Source organism: Chelonoidis abingdonii, chromosome 3 (genome assembly GCF_003597395.2).
Source record: "Chelonoidis abingdonii isolate Lonesome George chromosome 3, CheloAbing_2.0, whole genome shotgun sequence".
Lineage (NCBI taxonomy): Eukaryota > Metazoa > Chordata > Testudines > Testudinidae > Chelonoidis > Chelonoidis abingdonii.
Window position 1 is genome coordinate 173137136 of NC_133771.1, and position 18234 is coordinate 173155369.

Below are 18234 nucleotides of genomic sequence, written 5' to 3' on the forward strand. Positions count from 1 at the left end.
AAGGTCTATAGTTTCCTTGTGGCAGTGTAAAGGATTTAAACTCACTTGTTGGCGTAAGGATAACACGTTTGGATCCATATCCCCACTGGGCAGCAACTGAATTGAAGTCAGGTCTTTGAAAAATGCATTTTTGCCCTAAATTGAGAACAGAAAAACCCCATATTCCTTTGAGTGAGAAAGGCAGAGAAAAACAGATCCATTTTGATCAAGCTCTTGAAGGGATAATACTTCTTCCCCCATTTAAATGCTATTGCATCTTAGTTTCCAATCCCGAAGAGAAATGCAGTATTTTAAATTACTGAAAGGCTATGAAACAAAAGAAACACATTTGTTTAAGCAATCATGTGTTTTACTAATATTTCTAGGTTTTTTTAATTACTTCACCTGGCATTCAAGCTTAAAAGTTAGGCTACTAATTTCAATAGTAGGGGGTTCTCAATCTGCTATAGTTATCTAACCAAATGGAGCTATCATTACATAAGGAAAGAAATTTTTTTTTTTTAAGCCACTAGCCTTGGTTTCAGACCCTGAGGGTTATCATTCTAGACTGACATGCCAACTATGACATTTAGTGTGAAATACATCCTACCAAGGGGTCTTTTAACAAAGTAAAGTATTTGAGAGGTTTTGTGTTTGTTTTTTGTTTTAAGGCTCACTGAATGGCCCTTGAATTGTGCACACAGTGTAAAAAAAAAAAAAAAAAAAGTGACAGTAACCATTGTCCTGCTGTCATAATGGATTTGACAAGAAAAGGCAGAGCTTTGCCAAAGGAGGTAAATGCATCAATATTCTATTGAGGGTGACCTTCCTTCATCACATGGCATTGACCGAGTTGTCCTGCTCCATGTTAGACATGGAAGCTGGTGCAAAAAGGCAGGTGTCAAACACTAAAATACTGGCAGTTAAAGTGTGCACCTCAATTACTAGACCCTGCAAAATAACTCTGTGCACCACCAACAAGAAATACATAAAGGAATTGCAGGGTAGCCATGTAATACAATCCTACTTAATTTCAAGTGCTGCAATTTAGTTCTAGATAAAGACTTGCCTTGTTAGAAATCAGATGATGAAGTGGCCTTTGAAACATTTATATACTATTAAATCCACAGTCAATCAGCCAGCCAAGAATCCCTAGCAATCTTTCAGGAAGAAGTTCTCCCATGCAGCTTGCAGAGCATGGGGGAATTTTGAGTGATTGAGCAAAGATGAAAAGTAAGACAAGGGAGGATGACAACCATATAAAAAAGGCAAGGAAGCACAACTTTTTTTATTCTTCTTTCTGTGATAGTGGTTTGATTTGCAGAGTTAGGGACATTTCTGGTAGAGGGAAAAGGGTGCTTTATGCAAGACGCCCAAAAAAGAGGTAACCTCTTTCACTGGCAGTCAAGGGTACTTAAGCATGCGTGCAAGTGCTTTGCTAAATAGGTACAGAGTGCTAAGTGGGAACTATGTCTAGACAAGAATCAATAGCAAAATACCAAAAAAAAAAAAAAATGGTACTTTGTATTTATAAAAATCTCAATACATCTTTAAGGAGACATCTGTAGTATGACAGTTCTACAGAGAACCAATTTTTTTTCCCCAGTAGGATTGGTTTACAATAGCCTACATCAGCACTTTATTTCTAAAATTCACTCAGTGTGTGTACCTCAGCTGCAAGGAAAGCAGCTCAATACATAACATTTTCTTTACAGCTGTTTTAGGACTCAGAAGCAACAACAGATTCCATTTTAAATATAGCAACTATTTATTTTAATCAGTATGTTCTTGTTCTCAAGGCTACTAGCTATTTATTCTTTCCAAGAAAGAAGTGTGGCATAAAGCATCAGGAATAACTGATACAGAGAGTGACATTACGATAATGAAATAGAAGATTTATTATTTGTAATTTCTCTGATCTTACAGCTTTCTAACAAAAGTGTGACCTAATCAGATTGCATCCTGAGTTCTCACCATCCACTAACAGTCATTAGATGGACTAAAATAAGGATTTTCACACACCTAAACCACTCTCAAGACATCCTATTCAGAAGGAAAGTTTGTGGACTGCTATTCTGGTGACAATCCTTAGCTGAACCGAGTGCACCAATTATCTTTGACATGACATCAATCAACATACTGTGGTTAAAGAACTAGTTATAAATAACTGATAAAACATGCATGCTTGTTAACTAGCAGCAGCAAGGACAGCATTGTATTATAAAACGTACTCATAACACCTTTGACATACCTTACTGTCAAATAGCGAGAGAGGTTTCACACTTTTCAGAGAAAACCTCATGATTCCGTATAATATAGTGCACAATACCGACTGGTGTTCGACAAGTGGGTAGTGGATGTGTTTCTGCTCCAGGGCTAGCTCTACTATTGAGATTGGTCCTTCAGCTGACACCCAGGCATCTTCTGTGTCCAATACTGGAGCTTGCATTTCATCACTACTAACATCAGCCTATTACAACCAGCATTCAGAAAAATTATTACTTTACGATACTGTTCAGAAAGATTGAGAATCTCTATTAAAAACAAACAGGAGTTATATTACAAGCCACAATTTCTTTTGCAAAAAAGTATTTAAAAAAATAATAGAAATGTTCCATGTTCACTGGAAAATAATTTACAGACTTTGGTTAAATGAAGTCATTAAAGTAATTGTAGCTATACAGGACTGGCACTAGTGTTTTTAACGCCCTGGACGCACGGCCATTTCGCCACCCCACGCGCTAGTCCTGTGGCTCCGGTGGAGTTGCCGCAGGCATGCCTGCGGGAGGTCCACCGGAGCCGCGGGACCAGGGGACCCTCCGCAGGCATGCCTGGCCGCACCTCCCCCCCCCCCAGCAAAATGCAACCCCTCCCAATAATCCTGGCGCCCTAGGCGATTGCCTAGGCTGCCTAAATGGAAGCACCGGCCCTGTAGCTATATTATTCATGTTGCCTTCAATTTTCATGGTGAAAACCCACTACTAAAAACCATGCATATTCTTAAGTATTTTCTAATCAAAAAAATATTTTTTTACCTCCATTAAGGTTTGAAGAAGATCTGAACATGAGCCAAGAAAAGATGTCATTGCAGTATCACCCATACCTACATCCTATTAAATAAAGATAAATTTCTGCAACGTGATTTCACTTGGATGCATTTTAAAACATTTTAGTTGCAACAGACAGAAAGGAGGGTCTTTATCAGAAATGTTTACATTTCTGGGAGGACAGGCTTTGCTAGAGAACAAACAAAAAGCACTACCGCTAATTTCAGTTCCTTTATCTCATTATGTTAAGGCCAAACAGTTGTAACAAAAGATTTGGATAAAACAGACAAAAGTAGAATTTGAGAATTTCAAAAAAGCTTGCAACATCTGAAAAAAGTTTTGACTATAAAAGTTGCTTGTTCTATCCACTTAATACATTGTTCTAAGTAACTATATTCCGCAAAAAAATTTTGTCAGAAACAAACAACGCACTATGCCCGGAACATAGTTTCAGTTCACTCTTCCAGTTGATAAAATTATGTGGACAAAATGTTAGTCGGGTAAGCTTCCGTCTCAAGTTCACTTTCTGTACCATTTTTACTAGATTTGTCTACACCTTTCAACTTTGATTTGTCAAACTGGAAATTTAAGACTGGCTAAAATTCATCAATATTTTTTATTTTAATCTTTCCCACCCAGATCTCCTTATGCGTTGGCACATTAAAAACATGAAAAACTGATGTAATGACCATTGAAACAAAATGTAATCAAATATTTCTAAATTCCTTGTCATCTTTATTTATCGAAAGTATTACTTGCCCTTCTGCATAATCTGTCCTTCGGAGCTTTTCCAACCTATTATAGAACAAATTTTCAGCATAAGTCTGACACATGAGCAATCTATTTGTTAAAGTATTAACTTAATATTAGTAACTTATTTTCTTTATACAATAGAAAAAAAATTCTACAAAAGGTAGATACAATATAGTGGTTATCTTAATTAAAAGAACTGTGATTGGCTACAGGTTATAGTACGAAATAATAGCTGAGAAGCAGTTTCTATGTTGAATATTTTCAATGGGCAAAGCTTTTGGCAAAAACATTCCTTACAGGCTGAAGTTTTCCACAGTCTCTCATCTCTGATTTATCTATCTGCCATCTGAAAATCATGCAACAGTCATCTTCAAGATGTTTAAACATTCTATAAAGTCTTCCTTATGAAATAAAAAATAGTTGCAGAATGATTGTAACATTCCTAACCTAAGAAGCCTGTTATTTATGTTCATCTGAATAGCACGTATATGTATTTTTCTATAGAGCTTAGAAACATTTACCCATGGTGAATACTATTCAAAAATCTTGTGGCATGACAACAACCCTTCCTAGCTTTCCATCTTTGCCAGTGTTATTTATTTGGGTTGGTTTTACTACTAGTGTAGTAATTTTATAACTTATTTCAAAACATTAAATGATGATTGAATTATGTAAGTCGGTGACTTTCCAGACTGGAAGCTGATGAGATACAAGGTTAAAAGGAGACAAAACCATCTGTCCCAGCTAAAGGCTTGACTCTTGGAATAACATGTTAAATAGGCTACCCTCAGTTAGGAGAAAATCTGTGTAATGGCAAGACAGAGCTACCCTCTTGGGATCCAATTCAAGTTTCAACGGTTTGAACTGATTTTTCATAAGATGCATCTTTAAACGAAGGTAATCTTCATTTGACTTTTTACTTAATATTCACAAAGCTATCACATACAAGAATGCTAAATATAAGTAAGGAAATTCTTAGAGCAATCCTTCATCAATCTCTGAAGCACTGCAACCACTTCACTGGTTTTTGAATCATTTGAATATTGAGGCAGAAAAAAATAAAACTCTTAGCAGCTAATGGCAAACTCTGGCTCTCAATCTCTTCAATTTGCACTGAATTTGTGTTTCAAGGTTGACAATCATACTTTCCTGTTACATGTGGAACATGTTCAGTTATGGAAAAGATGTGAAATGTTAAGCTGAAATTTCTCTGTTCTTCTTCATTTCTAGCTGGGTCAATCACACTGGGCCTGATTCTGACCTAGTTTATATCAGGGAGAATGAAGGAAAAATTCCACTGAAACAAATGGAGTTATGTTGGTGTAAAACTGATGTGAAAGGACTAAAAGGCACATAAAACCTGAACCAAAGCCTGTTGACAGCAACTTAGGGTATGTCATAGAATCATAGATTATTAGGATTGGAAGGGACCTCAGGAGATCATCTAGTCCAACCCCCTGCTCACAGCAAGAACAATCCCCAAATCCCTAAATGGCCACCTCAAGGACTGAACTCACAACCCTGGGTTAAGCAGGCCAATGCTCAAACCACTGAGCTATCCCTCCCCCCATAAGTACTGTGTGCTAACCGATTGCGCCACTGGAGCCCTTTTTTTGCCCCGGCCACGTATCCACCCAAAGATCAGCGGGCAGTGATCGATCCAGCGGGGATCGATTTATCGTGTCTAATCTAGACATGATAAATCAATCCCTGAGCCCTCTCCCGTTGATTCCTGTACTCCAGCGCCGCTGAGGCGCAAGCAGAGTTGACGAGGAAGTGGCTGCAGTCGACTCACCATGGTGAAGAAACCACAGTAAGTCAATCTAAGTACATCGACTTCAGCTACGTTATTCACATAGCTGAAGTTGCATAACTTAGATGGATATCCTCTCCCCCCCCACACACACACACAGTGTAGAACAGGGCTCAGAGACTCCCAAAGACCTCAGTGGTGCAGGATTGGGGCAACAGTATCAAGAATGAAGACGAAACACATGACAAATATGAAAAAGTAGTAAGGAAAAATGGACACTGCAGAATATCAATTGAGATAAGGAAGCTGCGATAAGAAAATTATACAATGTAAATCATCACACTTTCCTGTCTGTCTGAATTCTGAGCAAGAGTCAGATCTCTATTGCCTGTTTGGGAAAGTTACGATAGTACTGCTAAGCTCCAATTTCCACAGCTCGATGAATCTTCGGCAGATGATGAAAAACACATGTAGATGGAAGTTACTCATTCCCATGGTATAAAGATCTCACTGATCCAAACTCTGTTGTGATTAGGGTACCACAGCACAGTCTAATCAACAGCTGAAGGAAGATATATGTCCCTGGAATTCATATAGCAACTTGAATTAAGAGCATCCACCATGCTATACCTAAAGTCTGTAAGTTGGAGAACTTTTCATAGTCACTTTGGGAATTGAATAACTGCTAACATATCAAACAGTATTTGGGGCAGTTTATATTTTGAGAGGTGTGGGAAGGCTGGATAAGTTATTACAGATATTTAGCCTTTTATTGTTATATTGTAATACATATAAAAGCTTCTAAGGAGCCCTCAACTGGAGCTTTCAAACACATTTAAATACATAAAGTAAAGGTAGCTTACTTTTAACAGATATTGCACATGGATATGTTCAAAGTGTTAGGTAAGAAAGTATGTTAAAAGACTGAATAAATAAGGCAAAGAATCTTTACCCACACTTATTTAGATGCTAATGCACCAAGGTACTACAGAAGCAGGGGCTGTAAAAATGCAAGCAGTACCATTAGGTAAAGAACTTTTGCTTAGGAGATGTGACTAACTGAATTCTTCTGCAGCCATGAGTCTAGTTGCAGAAGGGAAATGAATAAATTATACAAAAAAAGATAAGCCACAGAAAGGAGAACAGGAAAAAAGAAAGAGGGGACAGAAATGATGATACCCCAGCATCTCTAAAGTCATCACCAGCATATTACTTTGGTACTCCCCTCTTTTGCCCTAAAAACTACTACAAATATCTGGACTTCTCTGTACTAGCATGCTAGCGATCAATTAGCTCCCCTCTACAACTTGCAAATTGATACACTTGAGGTAAATTCCTTCAGTTTAAAGAGACCCACTATTTAATAGCAGCACTTAAACATAATTTGGAATCACCCCCTTTCCTCCCTAAGTAAGCTAGTTAATTCAGTACTAAAATGTGTGAAAGCTCATTAACAGACATATTTAGGAAGGACATAGCATGGCAGAACTGATGGCAAACAGGTCCTATAATATAAGACTGATTCAGCAAGCCAAGGGAGTTGAGAGTGTTCAGCACCATCTAGTATATGTTTTTGCATCTTTAATACCCCAAAGCCTAGAAGGAATACAGTACTCAAGCCAAAAAGCAACTTGTGTGTGATCTTAATGAAGGTTTCATGGTAAAAACCATCAAGTGCAGGTACAGAAATGCATAGAAAAAAAATGTAGTTCTTGGGTTATCTATTAAGCTAATTTATTAGTTATCAGGTTGATAAAATGTATAGGACAGATAATACAGGAATGGAAAGCTCACATTCCTTAAAATCATTGGTAAAGATTTTTAAGACTTACATTTTATTGCAAAGGAGAACTTTTTGGAATTCACCAATTCAGTATAGTTCTATGCTAGTGTCAAGTGAGAAAAAAATTAAGTGTATACTCAATATTGGTGTGTGAAAATATCTGCCAACTTCAGCTGCCTATTAAAACTTACAATAAGATCATTTTCCAATACATGCTTTTCAAAAACAAGTGTTACCCAATTAATATAATGAAACCACCCAAGCAGCATAGTTTACCTCTACAATCAAAGATGCGCCAAAAACATAAAAAACATTTTAAATATTTGATTGATTTTTTATTTACAGAGAAATTACGCTATCAGTAAGAACTGAACTTAAAACTAACAGCCACAATAGCATATTTACCTTGTCCATTAGGTACGTAGCAGCAGAGAGCCTTTTTACTATAAATGTATTCCACATCATTAGAGCAATACCTAAAAACAGTCACAGAAATATAAACTACATCTGAATGGAGCATTAAAACATTTAATTTAAACCCATACAATAACGTTATTACAGAAGAAGAGAGGACTGTTTTAAAAATTAATGGTACAATAGAACAGAGATGAAACAGTACTTTGAGACAGATTAATCAGTCTCCAACAAAAGGATAAGTCAGACTTTACTATATAGTCACCCAGTGGTCTCATGGGATTTGCATTCACTTAAGACCGCATCTAACGCCAAAGCACAAATAGTTCAAAACCCAGAAGTACATGGGCCCAGTGTTCCTTTAGTGGTGGGAAATCAGGAGAGAAGGAGATTGCAGAGGGAGGCAGATGTCAAATCAGCCAAATTATAAAGCAACAAGGACAAAATACCAGTTTCAATTTCAGAAGAAGAGGACTGCTTTGGTGCCCAGAAAGATTCATTACATCTATGGCTAATCCATTAAGAATATCATATTGTGTATGATGATTAAAGGAACTGTTAGACATGCAGCAAGTCTGGGGCTGAACACAGAGTATAACAGGTTATCACTAGTGCTTTAATCATATACTGTATTGTGCTTGAAAGCAGTGAAGTGGCCTAGAACAGGATTATGTTCTATGATGCACAGTGTAAACAGGCAATATTGAAGGACAGGCCCTGAGTGATGAAGTTGGGCTAGGACTCACCCCCATAAAAGATTAAAAAAAAGTTAGCCCAGTTTTACAGAAATGTGTTTGACCATGCTTCAAACTAAACTAGTTTTCAACAATTTAGCAAAAGCATGTGTGGATGTGTCCAAATAGTGTTATAACAAGGAAGGACTTCTGGGTTTTTTGGTTTTTTTTTTAAATATGGTTTAGCCCTAGCTACATACCTCAACCTTTGTGGAAGAAAAGAAGGGCAACTAGTTAGAAGGGGAAAACTGGGGGAGCTTGAATGTCAGCATCAGTGTCCCCGATTTAGGCAGAGCTGCTTGGCTAGCACAACAAACTGTACAGATTTAAATGAATCTCTATGTACACTAATTTATTTTGCACTCTTGAAATTTTATCAAGGATGTTCTTTAACAATAGTTTTGTACTTACCATGCTGTATGTGGGCATTAACAATGCATCTGAGGTGATCTATAGATCTAATGAGAAAATGTGCTTCCTTATATAAAGGGGGAAGAAGAATAAAAAAAAAAAACGAACACATTATTCAATTATTCAGTGGCAGTTTCAAAAACAAATTGTGAATTCTTAAAAAGATGTTAATGCAGATGGTTTTCAAGGAACTCATTTTCCAGTTAAAGAATATTTTAGGATTTCTTTTATTACAAGATTTGTTATATTAATTTCATCTCTTACCATCAAGCAAATGCATATACATATCAATGCCACATAAGCGAGTCATCACTGAACACTGCAATTCTAATGTAATTTTCCAGAGTTTGTTTTAGTTTATATGCTGACAACACATTTCTTGCAGAAATGTACCTCTCTTGACTGCTGATGGTTCATCTTGCAAATACAATTTTATTTGTTTTAAAAAACTAAAACAATAGTTTACCAAAAATAAGTCTGTTTTAGAGTCCATCTTTAAAAAATCCAGAGTAAGATGAACCTTAACTATGCAGTGAGGTGCCCGACATCACAGATTTACTGAGTCTGAGAGATGCTGACCTCAGTTACGAACTCGATGTTCAGCACCCTCCCAGCATCAGAACTTAAGGGAGCAGTTACAAGTAGTCAAATGATTAAAAAAATTAACCGCGATTAATCCCACTGTTAATAATAGAATACCATTTATTTAAATACTTGTGGATGTATTCCACATTTTCAAATATATTGCTTTCAATTACAACTCAGAATACAAAGTATACAGTGCTCACTTCGTATTTTTTATTACAAATATTTGCATTGTAAAAAATAAAAGAAATAGTATTTTCAATTCACCTAATACAAGTACCGTAGTGCAATCTATCATGAAAGTTGAACTTACAAATGTAGAATTATATACAAAAATAACTGCACTCAAAAATGAAATAACGTAAAACTTTAGAGCCTACAAATCCACTCAGAGAAAGATAGTGCAGTAAAGTAACCCTAACCAGATCAGCATTGTGTATTTGTGAGCTATGCAATATTTCAAATCAGAAATATGAAAGCTAATTCACGCCAATATTTTAAAAGGGCTCTAGAGGTGATCCCGGCAATTATAGACCGGTAAGTCTAATGTCAGTACTGGGCAAATTAGTTGAAACAATAGTAAAGAATAAAATTGTCAGACACATAAAAGAACATAAATTGTTGGGCAAAAAAGTCAACATGGTTTCTGTAAAGGGAAATCATGTCTTACTAATCAGAGTTCTTTGAAGGGGTCAGAAAACATGTGGACAAGAGGAATCCAGTGGATATAGTGTTCTTAGATTTCCAGAAAGCCTTTGAAAAGGTCCCTCACCAAAAGCTGTTACATAAATTAAGTTGTCACGGGATAAGAGGGGAAATCCTTTCATGGATTGAGAACTGGTTAAAAGACAGGGAACAAAAGGAATAAATGGTAAATTCTCAGAATGGAGAGGGGTAACTAGTAGTGTTCCCCAAGAGTCACTCCTAGGACCAATCCTATTCAACTTATTCATAAATGATCTGGAGAAAGAAAGTGGCAAAGTTTGCAGATGATACTAAACTACTCAAGACAGTTAAGACCAAAGCAGATAGTGAAGAACTTCAAAAAGATCTCACAAAACTAAGTAATTGGGCAAAAAATGGCAAATGAAATTTAATGTGGATAAATGTAAAGTAATGCACGCTGGAAAAAATATCCCCAACAATATGATGGGAGCTAATTTAGCTACAACTAATCAGGAAAGAGATCTTGGAGTCATCATGGACAGTTCTCTGAAGACGTCCACGCAGTGTGCAGCCAAAAAGCACACAGGATGCTAGGAATCATTAAAAAAGGGATAGAGAATAATATGGAGAATCTCTTATTGCTCTTATATAAATCCATGGTACGCCCACATCTTGGATACTGCACACAGATGTGGTCTCCTCATCTCAAAAAAGATATACTGGCATTAGGAAAGGTTCAGAGAAGGGCAACTAAAATGAGTAGGGGGTTGGAACGGGTCCTATATGAGGCGAGATTAAAGAGGCTAGGACTTTTCAGCTTGGAAAAGAGGAGACTAAGGGGGGATATGATAGAGGTATGTAAAATCATGAGTGGTGTGTAGAAAGTGAATAAGGAAAAGTGATTTACTTGTTCTCATAATATAAGAATTGAGGCCATCAAATGAAATTAATGGGCAGCAGGTTTAAAACAAATAAAAGGAAGTTCTTCATCACACAGCGCAGTTAACCTGTGGAACTCCTTGCCTGACTATAGGCTAGGACTGTAGCAGGGTTTAAAAGAGAATTAGATAAATTCATGGAGGTTAAGTCCATTAATGGATAGTTAAGGAATAGTATCCCTAGCCTCTGTTTGTCAGAGGGCAGAGATGGATGGCAGGAGAGAGATCACTTGATCATTGCCTGTTAGGTTCACTCCCTCTGGGGCACCTGGCATTGGCCGCTGTCGGCAGGATGCTGGGCTGGATGGACCCTTGGTCTGACCCAGTATGGCCGTTCTTATGTTCTTACAAAGAACTTCCCCTTTTCCCAATAAGACTGACATTGTCTTTCTGTCTGGCATAAACAGACCTTCTTGTCTTGGTGGATGATATCCTATATCCCCAGCATCTAAGACAGAGGTAGGCAAACTACGGCCCGCAGGCCAGACCCTCCTGCCTAGCTCCTGAGCTCCTGGCCTGGGAAGCTAGCCCCCAGCCCCTCCCCTGCTGTTCCCCCTCCCCTGCAGCCTCAGCTCACTCCGCCGCCGGCACAATGCTCTGGGCGGTGGGGCTGCAAGCTCCTGGGGCAGCAAGCTCCTGGGGCAGCGTGCTGAGCCCAGCCTGACCTGGTGCTCTGTGCTGCGTGGTGCACAGCCAGTCACCAGTGCTCCAGACAGCACGTTAACAGGGCAGGGAGCGGGGGAACAGGGAGGTTGAATGCGGACAGGAGTCCGGGGAGGCAGTCAGGAAGGGGGGAGGTGGATGGGAAGGCGGGGGGCACTCAGGGACAGGGGTTCTGGGGGCAGTCAGGGGACAGGGAAAAGGAGTGGTTGGATGGGACAGGGGTCCAGTCAGGGGCGGAGGTTCTGAGGACACCCAATTACTTAGGATGGAGGGGGGGTTGGATGGGGTGACGGGGCCAGTCAAGGGCGGGGGTTCTGAGGGCGGTCAGGGGACTGAGCCAGGGATGGTGTGGATGGGGCAGGGAGAGCAGATACGGGGTGGGGTCTGGGCCACACCCCCCTCCCCTAACCAGCCCTCTATACAATTCCAAAAACCTGATGTTGCCCTCAGGCCAAAAAGTTTGCCCGCCCCTGATCTAAAGACTTTCTCTTCTTCATTGCTTAAATTTGTGCTCCCATTTATCACAGTCTAATTTTGATTAATTTCCTTTAAAAAAATTTAGCTTCAATAAGTAAATTATACCCAAGTATAAGTATACCAAAAAAATCAGATTACATTACCTCCGGATCTTTATTCCATTGCACTACATATTCCCAACAACAGTGTGTGTGTAATATATCCAATTCAAGACTACAAGGAAACTGCTGATATGCTAAATGCAGCAACTCTAAAACATAATTGAAGAAATTAGAGACAACTTTTTCATCCTATTCACAATTTCGACTAATTCAAAATAATTCAGCCAACTCAGTCCTCTGAGAAGAAATTACTTTGTATTTTTACCTAGGATTGTTTCCATGCCCGTCTCTGCTCCTTGATTCTCAAGGGAAACATTCTTGTCAATTTCTACAGGTTCCTCTGTACTTTCTGTCTCTTTTTTCCATTGTGCCAGCTTCAGTATCATGGGACTGAAGTCTTGTTTGAAAATCCATTTTGCTACACTATCAGCAATACCTCCTAAGATGCAAAAGGAAAGTATAAGGCACAGTCAAAGTTTGCCAGCTGCATTTTAGAGGTAGTAAACTTGGATCTAAAACATAGGTAACAAGGGAAGAGACTCATTTATTTGTTAACACAAATCATTAATTGTATAATTTTTATGTCAATTAGAAGACCTCAAATAAGTAATTGGTTAGAAGCCTACCGCAGTCTCCAGAAAAGAAATGAAATATGTAATTTTTACTATTTTAAAATAATTAATTTAATTAACATAATCCCAATGAGACTACTCCGAAAATAAGGTGCCATTCACTGGAGTAAGAGTGATAGAATCAGTAAGGAAGTTTATCAAATCTGCTTTGCAAGAGAGTATACCTTTCCCTCCTTCAAGCAACTTCTTTACAGAGAGTCTGGAGAGTGGCTCAGCCTGCAGAGATGATACTCTGGTTGTCCTCGTTCTCACTTTACTGTGCAATAGTGTTTGAAGTATCAAACAATCTTCTAATTGTTTCAGTAGAAGTTTCCAATATTCAGTATCAAGGGAAAGTGCTTCCCAGGAATCTGTGTCAGCACCTACAACTGTTTGGGAAAACTAACAAAGGAGGTTGGTTGTGAGCTTTTTGCAGACCAGCTGTAGATGGAGAATGAACAGTTATACAAAATAAATCAATATTCAAATTCACTCACAGGTCTCACAATTTCTTAAAATACACATATACATGTAAAAGTATCCACATAAAATGTGCACCACCACATATTCCAAAAACCTCAGTCTGTTTCTGGCCAAACATCCACCTGTAGACCAGACACCCTCTTACACCTACTTTCCCTACATCATATTCATTTTGAACATGGGCTACAAAAAAACCGACCACCCTTTCCTCACCAACTACTTTCCATTGATACCAATATCTTGTGCATTTACCCTTCATACACAGACTTAACCTTCCACCATTTCAACTTCCCACTGTATCCAAAACATTTCACCTAAATACAGTTCTATCACCTTTTCTATATAAAAACATCATGATTTTATACTGATATCTTTGTGCCTTCCATGTCTATAAGCAATGCTTTGTTTTGCATTGGAAACCTGGGAATCTGCAAATAACTTCTGCAATCAATGGTGCAAAGTTCCAATTTCTAGCTCTGTAGAGTCATGAGGAGATATCGGACCCTAATGCTGTCAGCAGTCCATGACCGAATATCAACTAGGCCTCAGATCAATATATTTCTTGGGAGGAAATTCCGCTTTGGGGAAAAGGAAAAAAACTTGTGGTTGTTAGATTTTTTTTATTATTATTTTTTAATTGGGGCTGTTTGAAATTTAAGGGTGGATCTGAAATATTAGTCTAAATCTTGGCAAAGATGGATTAGTGAGCAGAATACGTGCACGGTATTAAAAATGGGTGCACAGTAAATACAATCCATTGCACCAATGGGTGAATTAGAGCAACATTAATGGGACACAGTCACTTAAAAAAAAAAGCAACCTTCTGTTTAATGTTTTTAGCCCACTGTTTCAATTACTACTATAACAGATTAGAAACAAAATTCCCTTCTCCTGGCCCCCCAGTAGACTTCAGGGGAAATTTATAAGGTACTTAAATTCCAGCTACTCCGTCAATATAGGGCTTAAGGAATGCCTAAGTCTCATGCTGGACTTCTGTGCAGGAGTGAATTTCAGCCTTTGGACATTTAACAGCAGTTTGTGTACAGTCAGTTTCACAGTTTCTCCCGTATAGTTAATTTTTTCTCTTGCTGAAAAGACCCTTCTTACAAACAACAAGAGAGCAGCATAATGCTTTTAACACTTAAAAAAAATCAGAACATTACGATGGAAGGGGGAGGGGATTTAGATAATCAGGAACTTTTTTTTTTTTTTTTTTTTTAATTAGTCAATTTAAAAATATTCACACGGTCAGAAACTGGCAGTTAGGCAGTATCCAAAACAACTTAAAAGTTTAGCTTTTTAAATCAACTAGGCTTCCAGCTGGTCTCCCTTTAAGTGACTCTTTTGATCTTGCAAAACCTCAACTTATTCAATGTCAAGAGACACCCTTAAATTCACACTGTAAAACATACTGTAGGTATCTCCAGATAGGCATTGCAAGCCAATATGCTATACAATTCATACACCTGGGCAGATTAATTTGCAAGCTCAAACCTACAAGTTTCCAGGCTTCTGTTCCTTTGAGTCCTATCCCAGAGCACTGTGTGTTTTATGCTGGTTTCTGAGTGTTACTGAGTGAAAGGGCAGGAGCTGTGCATGGATCTGACACAATTATTGCTGTAGGGAGCGAGAAGTCTCAGATTTACTTACTTTTTTTTCTGCCATGCTGTCAGTGATCTGTGCAGTTACGGAATGCCCAACGTGTGCAGATAATAAGGCAGCTCCATTATTTTCAGACTGAATACAAGCTGTGCGCATTTGCTGCCACCAGGGGGAAACTGACTGAGAATCCCATGACTCATCTATCGCAACTGTAGAAACAAAAGGAGGGGAAAATAATCACCTGGCTGTGTTAAGAGATAAACTAGCAGAGTAACAACCTGACTTTGGAAGCTGAATTTGCCTTTAACTGTTAAAACATAAGGTGGTTAAATACAGCATCTGTAACTGAACAAATTTATTTAATCTGTAATAGCGACCAAGTTATCTTTCTCTCAGCTTTTCATCCACAATTTCTAGATCTCAACCAGTCTTTATAATGAAGTGCAGAGTATGAACTACTGAGATTCCATCAAGTCCTGGTTGAGGGTTTGCAAAATATGATACATCCCCGAATAATGCTTATATCGATTCCGGAACTCCACCAAGCCGAGAGGAGTTGCGGAATCGACAGGGGGGAGCCACGGACATCGATCCCGCGCCGTGAGGACGGTGAGTAATTCGATCTTAGATACTTCGACTTCAGCTACGTGAAGTGCGTATCTAAGATCGATTTTCCCCTATAGTGTAGGCCAGCCCTCATCCTCACTCACTTTCACTTGGCTGGGGTTGAGATGCAGGAGGGGGTGAGGGCTCTAGCTGGAGGTGCGGTCTCTGGGGTGGAGCTGGGGATGAGGGGTTTGAGGTGTAGGAGGGGGTTTCAGGCTGGGGGTGGGGCTGAGGGGTTTGGAATGTGGGAGGGGACTGCAGGTTGAGGCTGGGGGGTTGGTTATGGGAGGGGGTACAGGCTCTGGTCTGGGGGTGAGTGTCTGGGCAGGGGCTGGGGATGAGGGATTTGAGGCACAGGAGGGGACTCCAGCCTGGAGGGTGGGACCAAGGGATTCGGAGTGTGGAAGGGGGCTACGGGTTGAGGCAGGCGGTTGGGAGTGCAGGCTCTGGGGTGGGACCAGGAATGAGGTGTTTGGAGTGCAGGAGGGGGCTGCGGGTTTGGGGCAGGGTGGCTCAGAGCTGGGGCAAGGGCTTCCCTCAGGTGGCTCCCAGTTGGAAGCACAGCACGGCTAAGGCAGACTCCCTCCCTGTCCTGGTACCACGCTGCACCCCGGAAGCAGTCAGCAGGTCCAGCTCCTAGGCGGGGGAAGGGAGGGGAGAAGGCTCTGCACATTACTCCTACCACAGGCACCACCACTCCAGCTCCCATCAGCTGCGGTTCCCGGCCAATAGGAATGCAGACACCTGGCAACCCTATGCTGTACTGAAGTTGCAGAGATGTGCAGTCACTACATGCTTCAGAGCAAGAAACTCAAAATGGATGTTGTAGTTGTAGTAATGGGGCTGAACAAAGGCATTCTGGAAGGCTTGAATAGGAGGGGAATAATTAACAAGTATGGATAAAAACAACCACCACACACATCAGGTGCAGGATCAAGAACTTTTGAGGGGGAAAAACCCAAATGCATTCCATTACAGGATTGTTCTCAAAAGCCAAGGTGGTGGCTGTAGAGAGAATGGGACATGGTTTGAAAATGGATATTGTTAAAAGGAAAAAAAAGTTTTTTTTTAAAAAGGAAATCCCTCCAGAGACATCATTCACTTCAAACTGACACTGGAACCAAGGTCCTTAAATCTCTGTGTTTCTATGGATCCAAGCCAAAATTTCAAATCTTCCAGTCGCTGTAAGCGGAAACAGTCTTGAATTGTACTTTCAAATAACCCTATAACTTGCTTATTATAAAATGCAATCAAGCAATATTTAGCTGGGTTTGCTTTATTTACAGAGCAGTACAGATTGTCAGAATGGCATGTTTCTGACCATCACGAATACTAGTTTTATCTGACAGAGACATTTTAAGATTAGGAACGTGTATTTCACCTTTCATTTTGCTCAGAAGGGACAGTGTAGTGTGAAGACAGCATATAGACTGTGGTTCATCTAGGATATCTTTTTCCTTGTAAAGCCACACACTGAGAAGCAGAGTCTGGAGGAGAAAAAAGTGGAATATTTATAACATCAAAGACTCAGACTCGTAGGTCAGAAGGGACCAATATGATCATCTAGTCTGACCTCCTGCACAAAGCAGGCCACAGAACCCTACCCATCCACTTTTATAACAACCCTAAACCCATGATGAAGTATTTTGAAGTCCTCAAAATTGTGGTCTTGAAGACTTCAGCTGCAGAATCCCCAGCAAGTACCATTGCCGCGAGGCTGAGAGGGAAGGCGAAACCCGGCCGCCATCCGCCTGATGAAATCCTTCCGCCCAAAATTGCGATCAGCTAACCTGAGCATGGGGCAGATCACCAGCAGACCCAGGAAAGACCTGCAGTAAACTCAGCCATCCATCCATCTCCAGACATGGGATATCTGCTTAACCAGACAATTTGCCAAATTAAACTCCTATTATCATTCCCTCATATATTATCAGCTTAGTTTTAAAGCCGTAGTCTTGGCCACTATTCCTCGGAAGGCGGCAGAACCATCTAAATGGTTTAGAAACTTGGTCTATTTCAGTCAAAAACCAGTTTTTACCATTTGCTTGTGCCTAATTAGTACAAGGTTAATAATTCCTCCAAGTCCCCATTATTTATATAGAGCAAGGATTACCCCGCCCCTTGGCAGGCAACAGCAAGCTCCTTGAGTCTGCTTCAGGCGTTTCTTTTCCTGGATCACGTGCCCGTCTTGAACCTGTTTCAGTTTGAATCATCTTTCTAAACATGGGAACCGGAACTGACCTATTTCCAGGTGGGGTCTCACAGCGCCTTATTATAATGGTTAATTAACACCTTCCTTTCCTTGCTGGATACTCGCCTGATGCACCCTAAAACACATTTTGCTTTTTTAACGGCCAATTATCGCATGGCGGCTCAGTGACATCCTTTGCTATCGACCAATTACCCCAAGGTCCTTCTTTTTCTCCTCTGTTGCTTTCCAATGATGCGTCCAATTGTCTATCTAAATTTTTATTAATCCTAAGTGCATTGACCTTGCACTTCTATTATGTTTTTCTCTTACTTTCTCAGTTTAGCAGGGTGGTCAGATTCTTCCTGTTATAGTATCCCGGTCTTTCTCTGTGTTAGCCATACTCCAGCTTGTTGTTCATCTGCAGCTTTATTAGCACA

The 18234-nt window shown here is 39.7% G+C and overlaps 1 protein-coding gene across 5 annotated transcripts in view; it reads right to left on the minus strand.

Moving 5' to 3' along the window:
- RAB3GAP2 (RAB3 GTPase activating non-catalytic protein subunit 2) overlaps positions 1-18234 on the minus strand; it is an 82297-nt gene that overhangs the window by 5485 nt on the left and 58578 nt on the right. For all 5 annotated transcript variants that reach the window (XM_032801342.2, XM_032801332.2, XM_075064337.1 and 2 more), the window contains exons 22-32: positions 16988-17093; positions 15049-15209; positions 13101-13317; positions 12570-12743; positions 12347-12453; positions 8875-8941; positions 7721-7791; positions 3786-3821; positions 3015-3089; positions 2231-2449; positions 46-135 (exon numbers count right to left, since the gene is read on the minus strand). In XM_032801342.2, the coding sequence (XP_032657233.1) occupies positions 46-135; positions 2231-2449; positions 3015-3089; positions 3786-3821; positions 7721-7791; positions 8875-8941; positions 12347-12453; positions 12570-12743; positions 13101-13317; positions 15049-15209; positions 16988-17093 (1323 nt within the window). The remainder of the gene's footprint in view (positions 1-45; positions 136-2230; positions 2450-3014; positions 3090-3785; positions 3822-7720; positions 7792-8874; positions 8942-12346; positions 12454-12569; positions 12744-13100; positions 13318-15048; positions 15210-16987; positions 17094-18234) is intronic.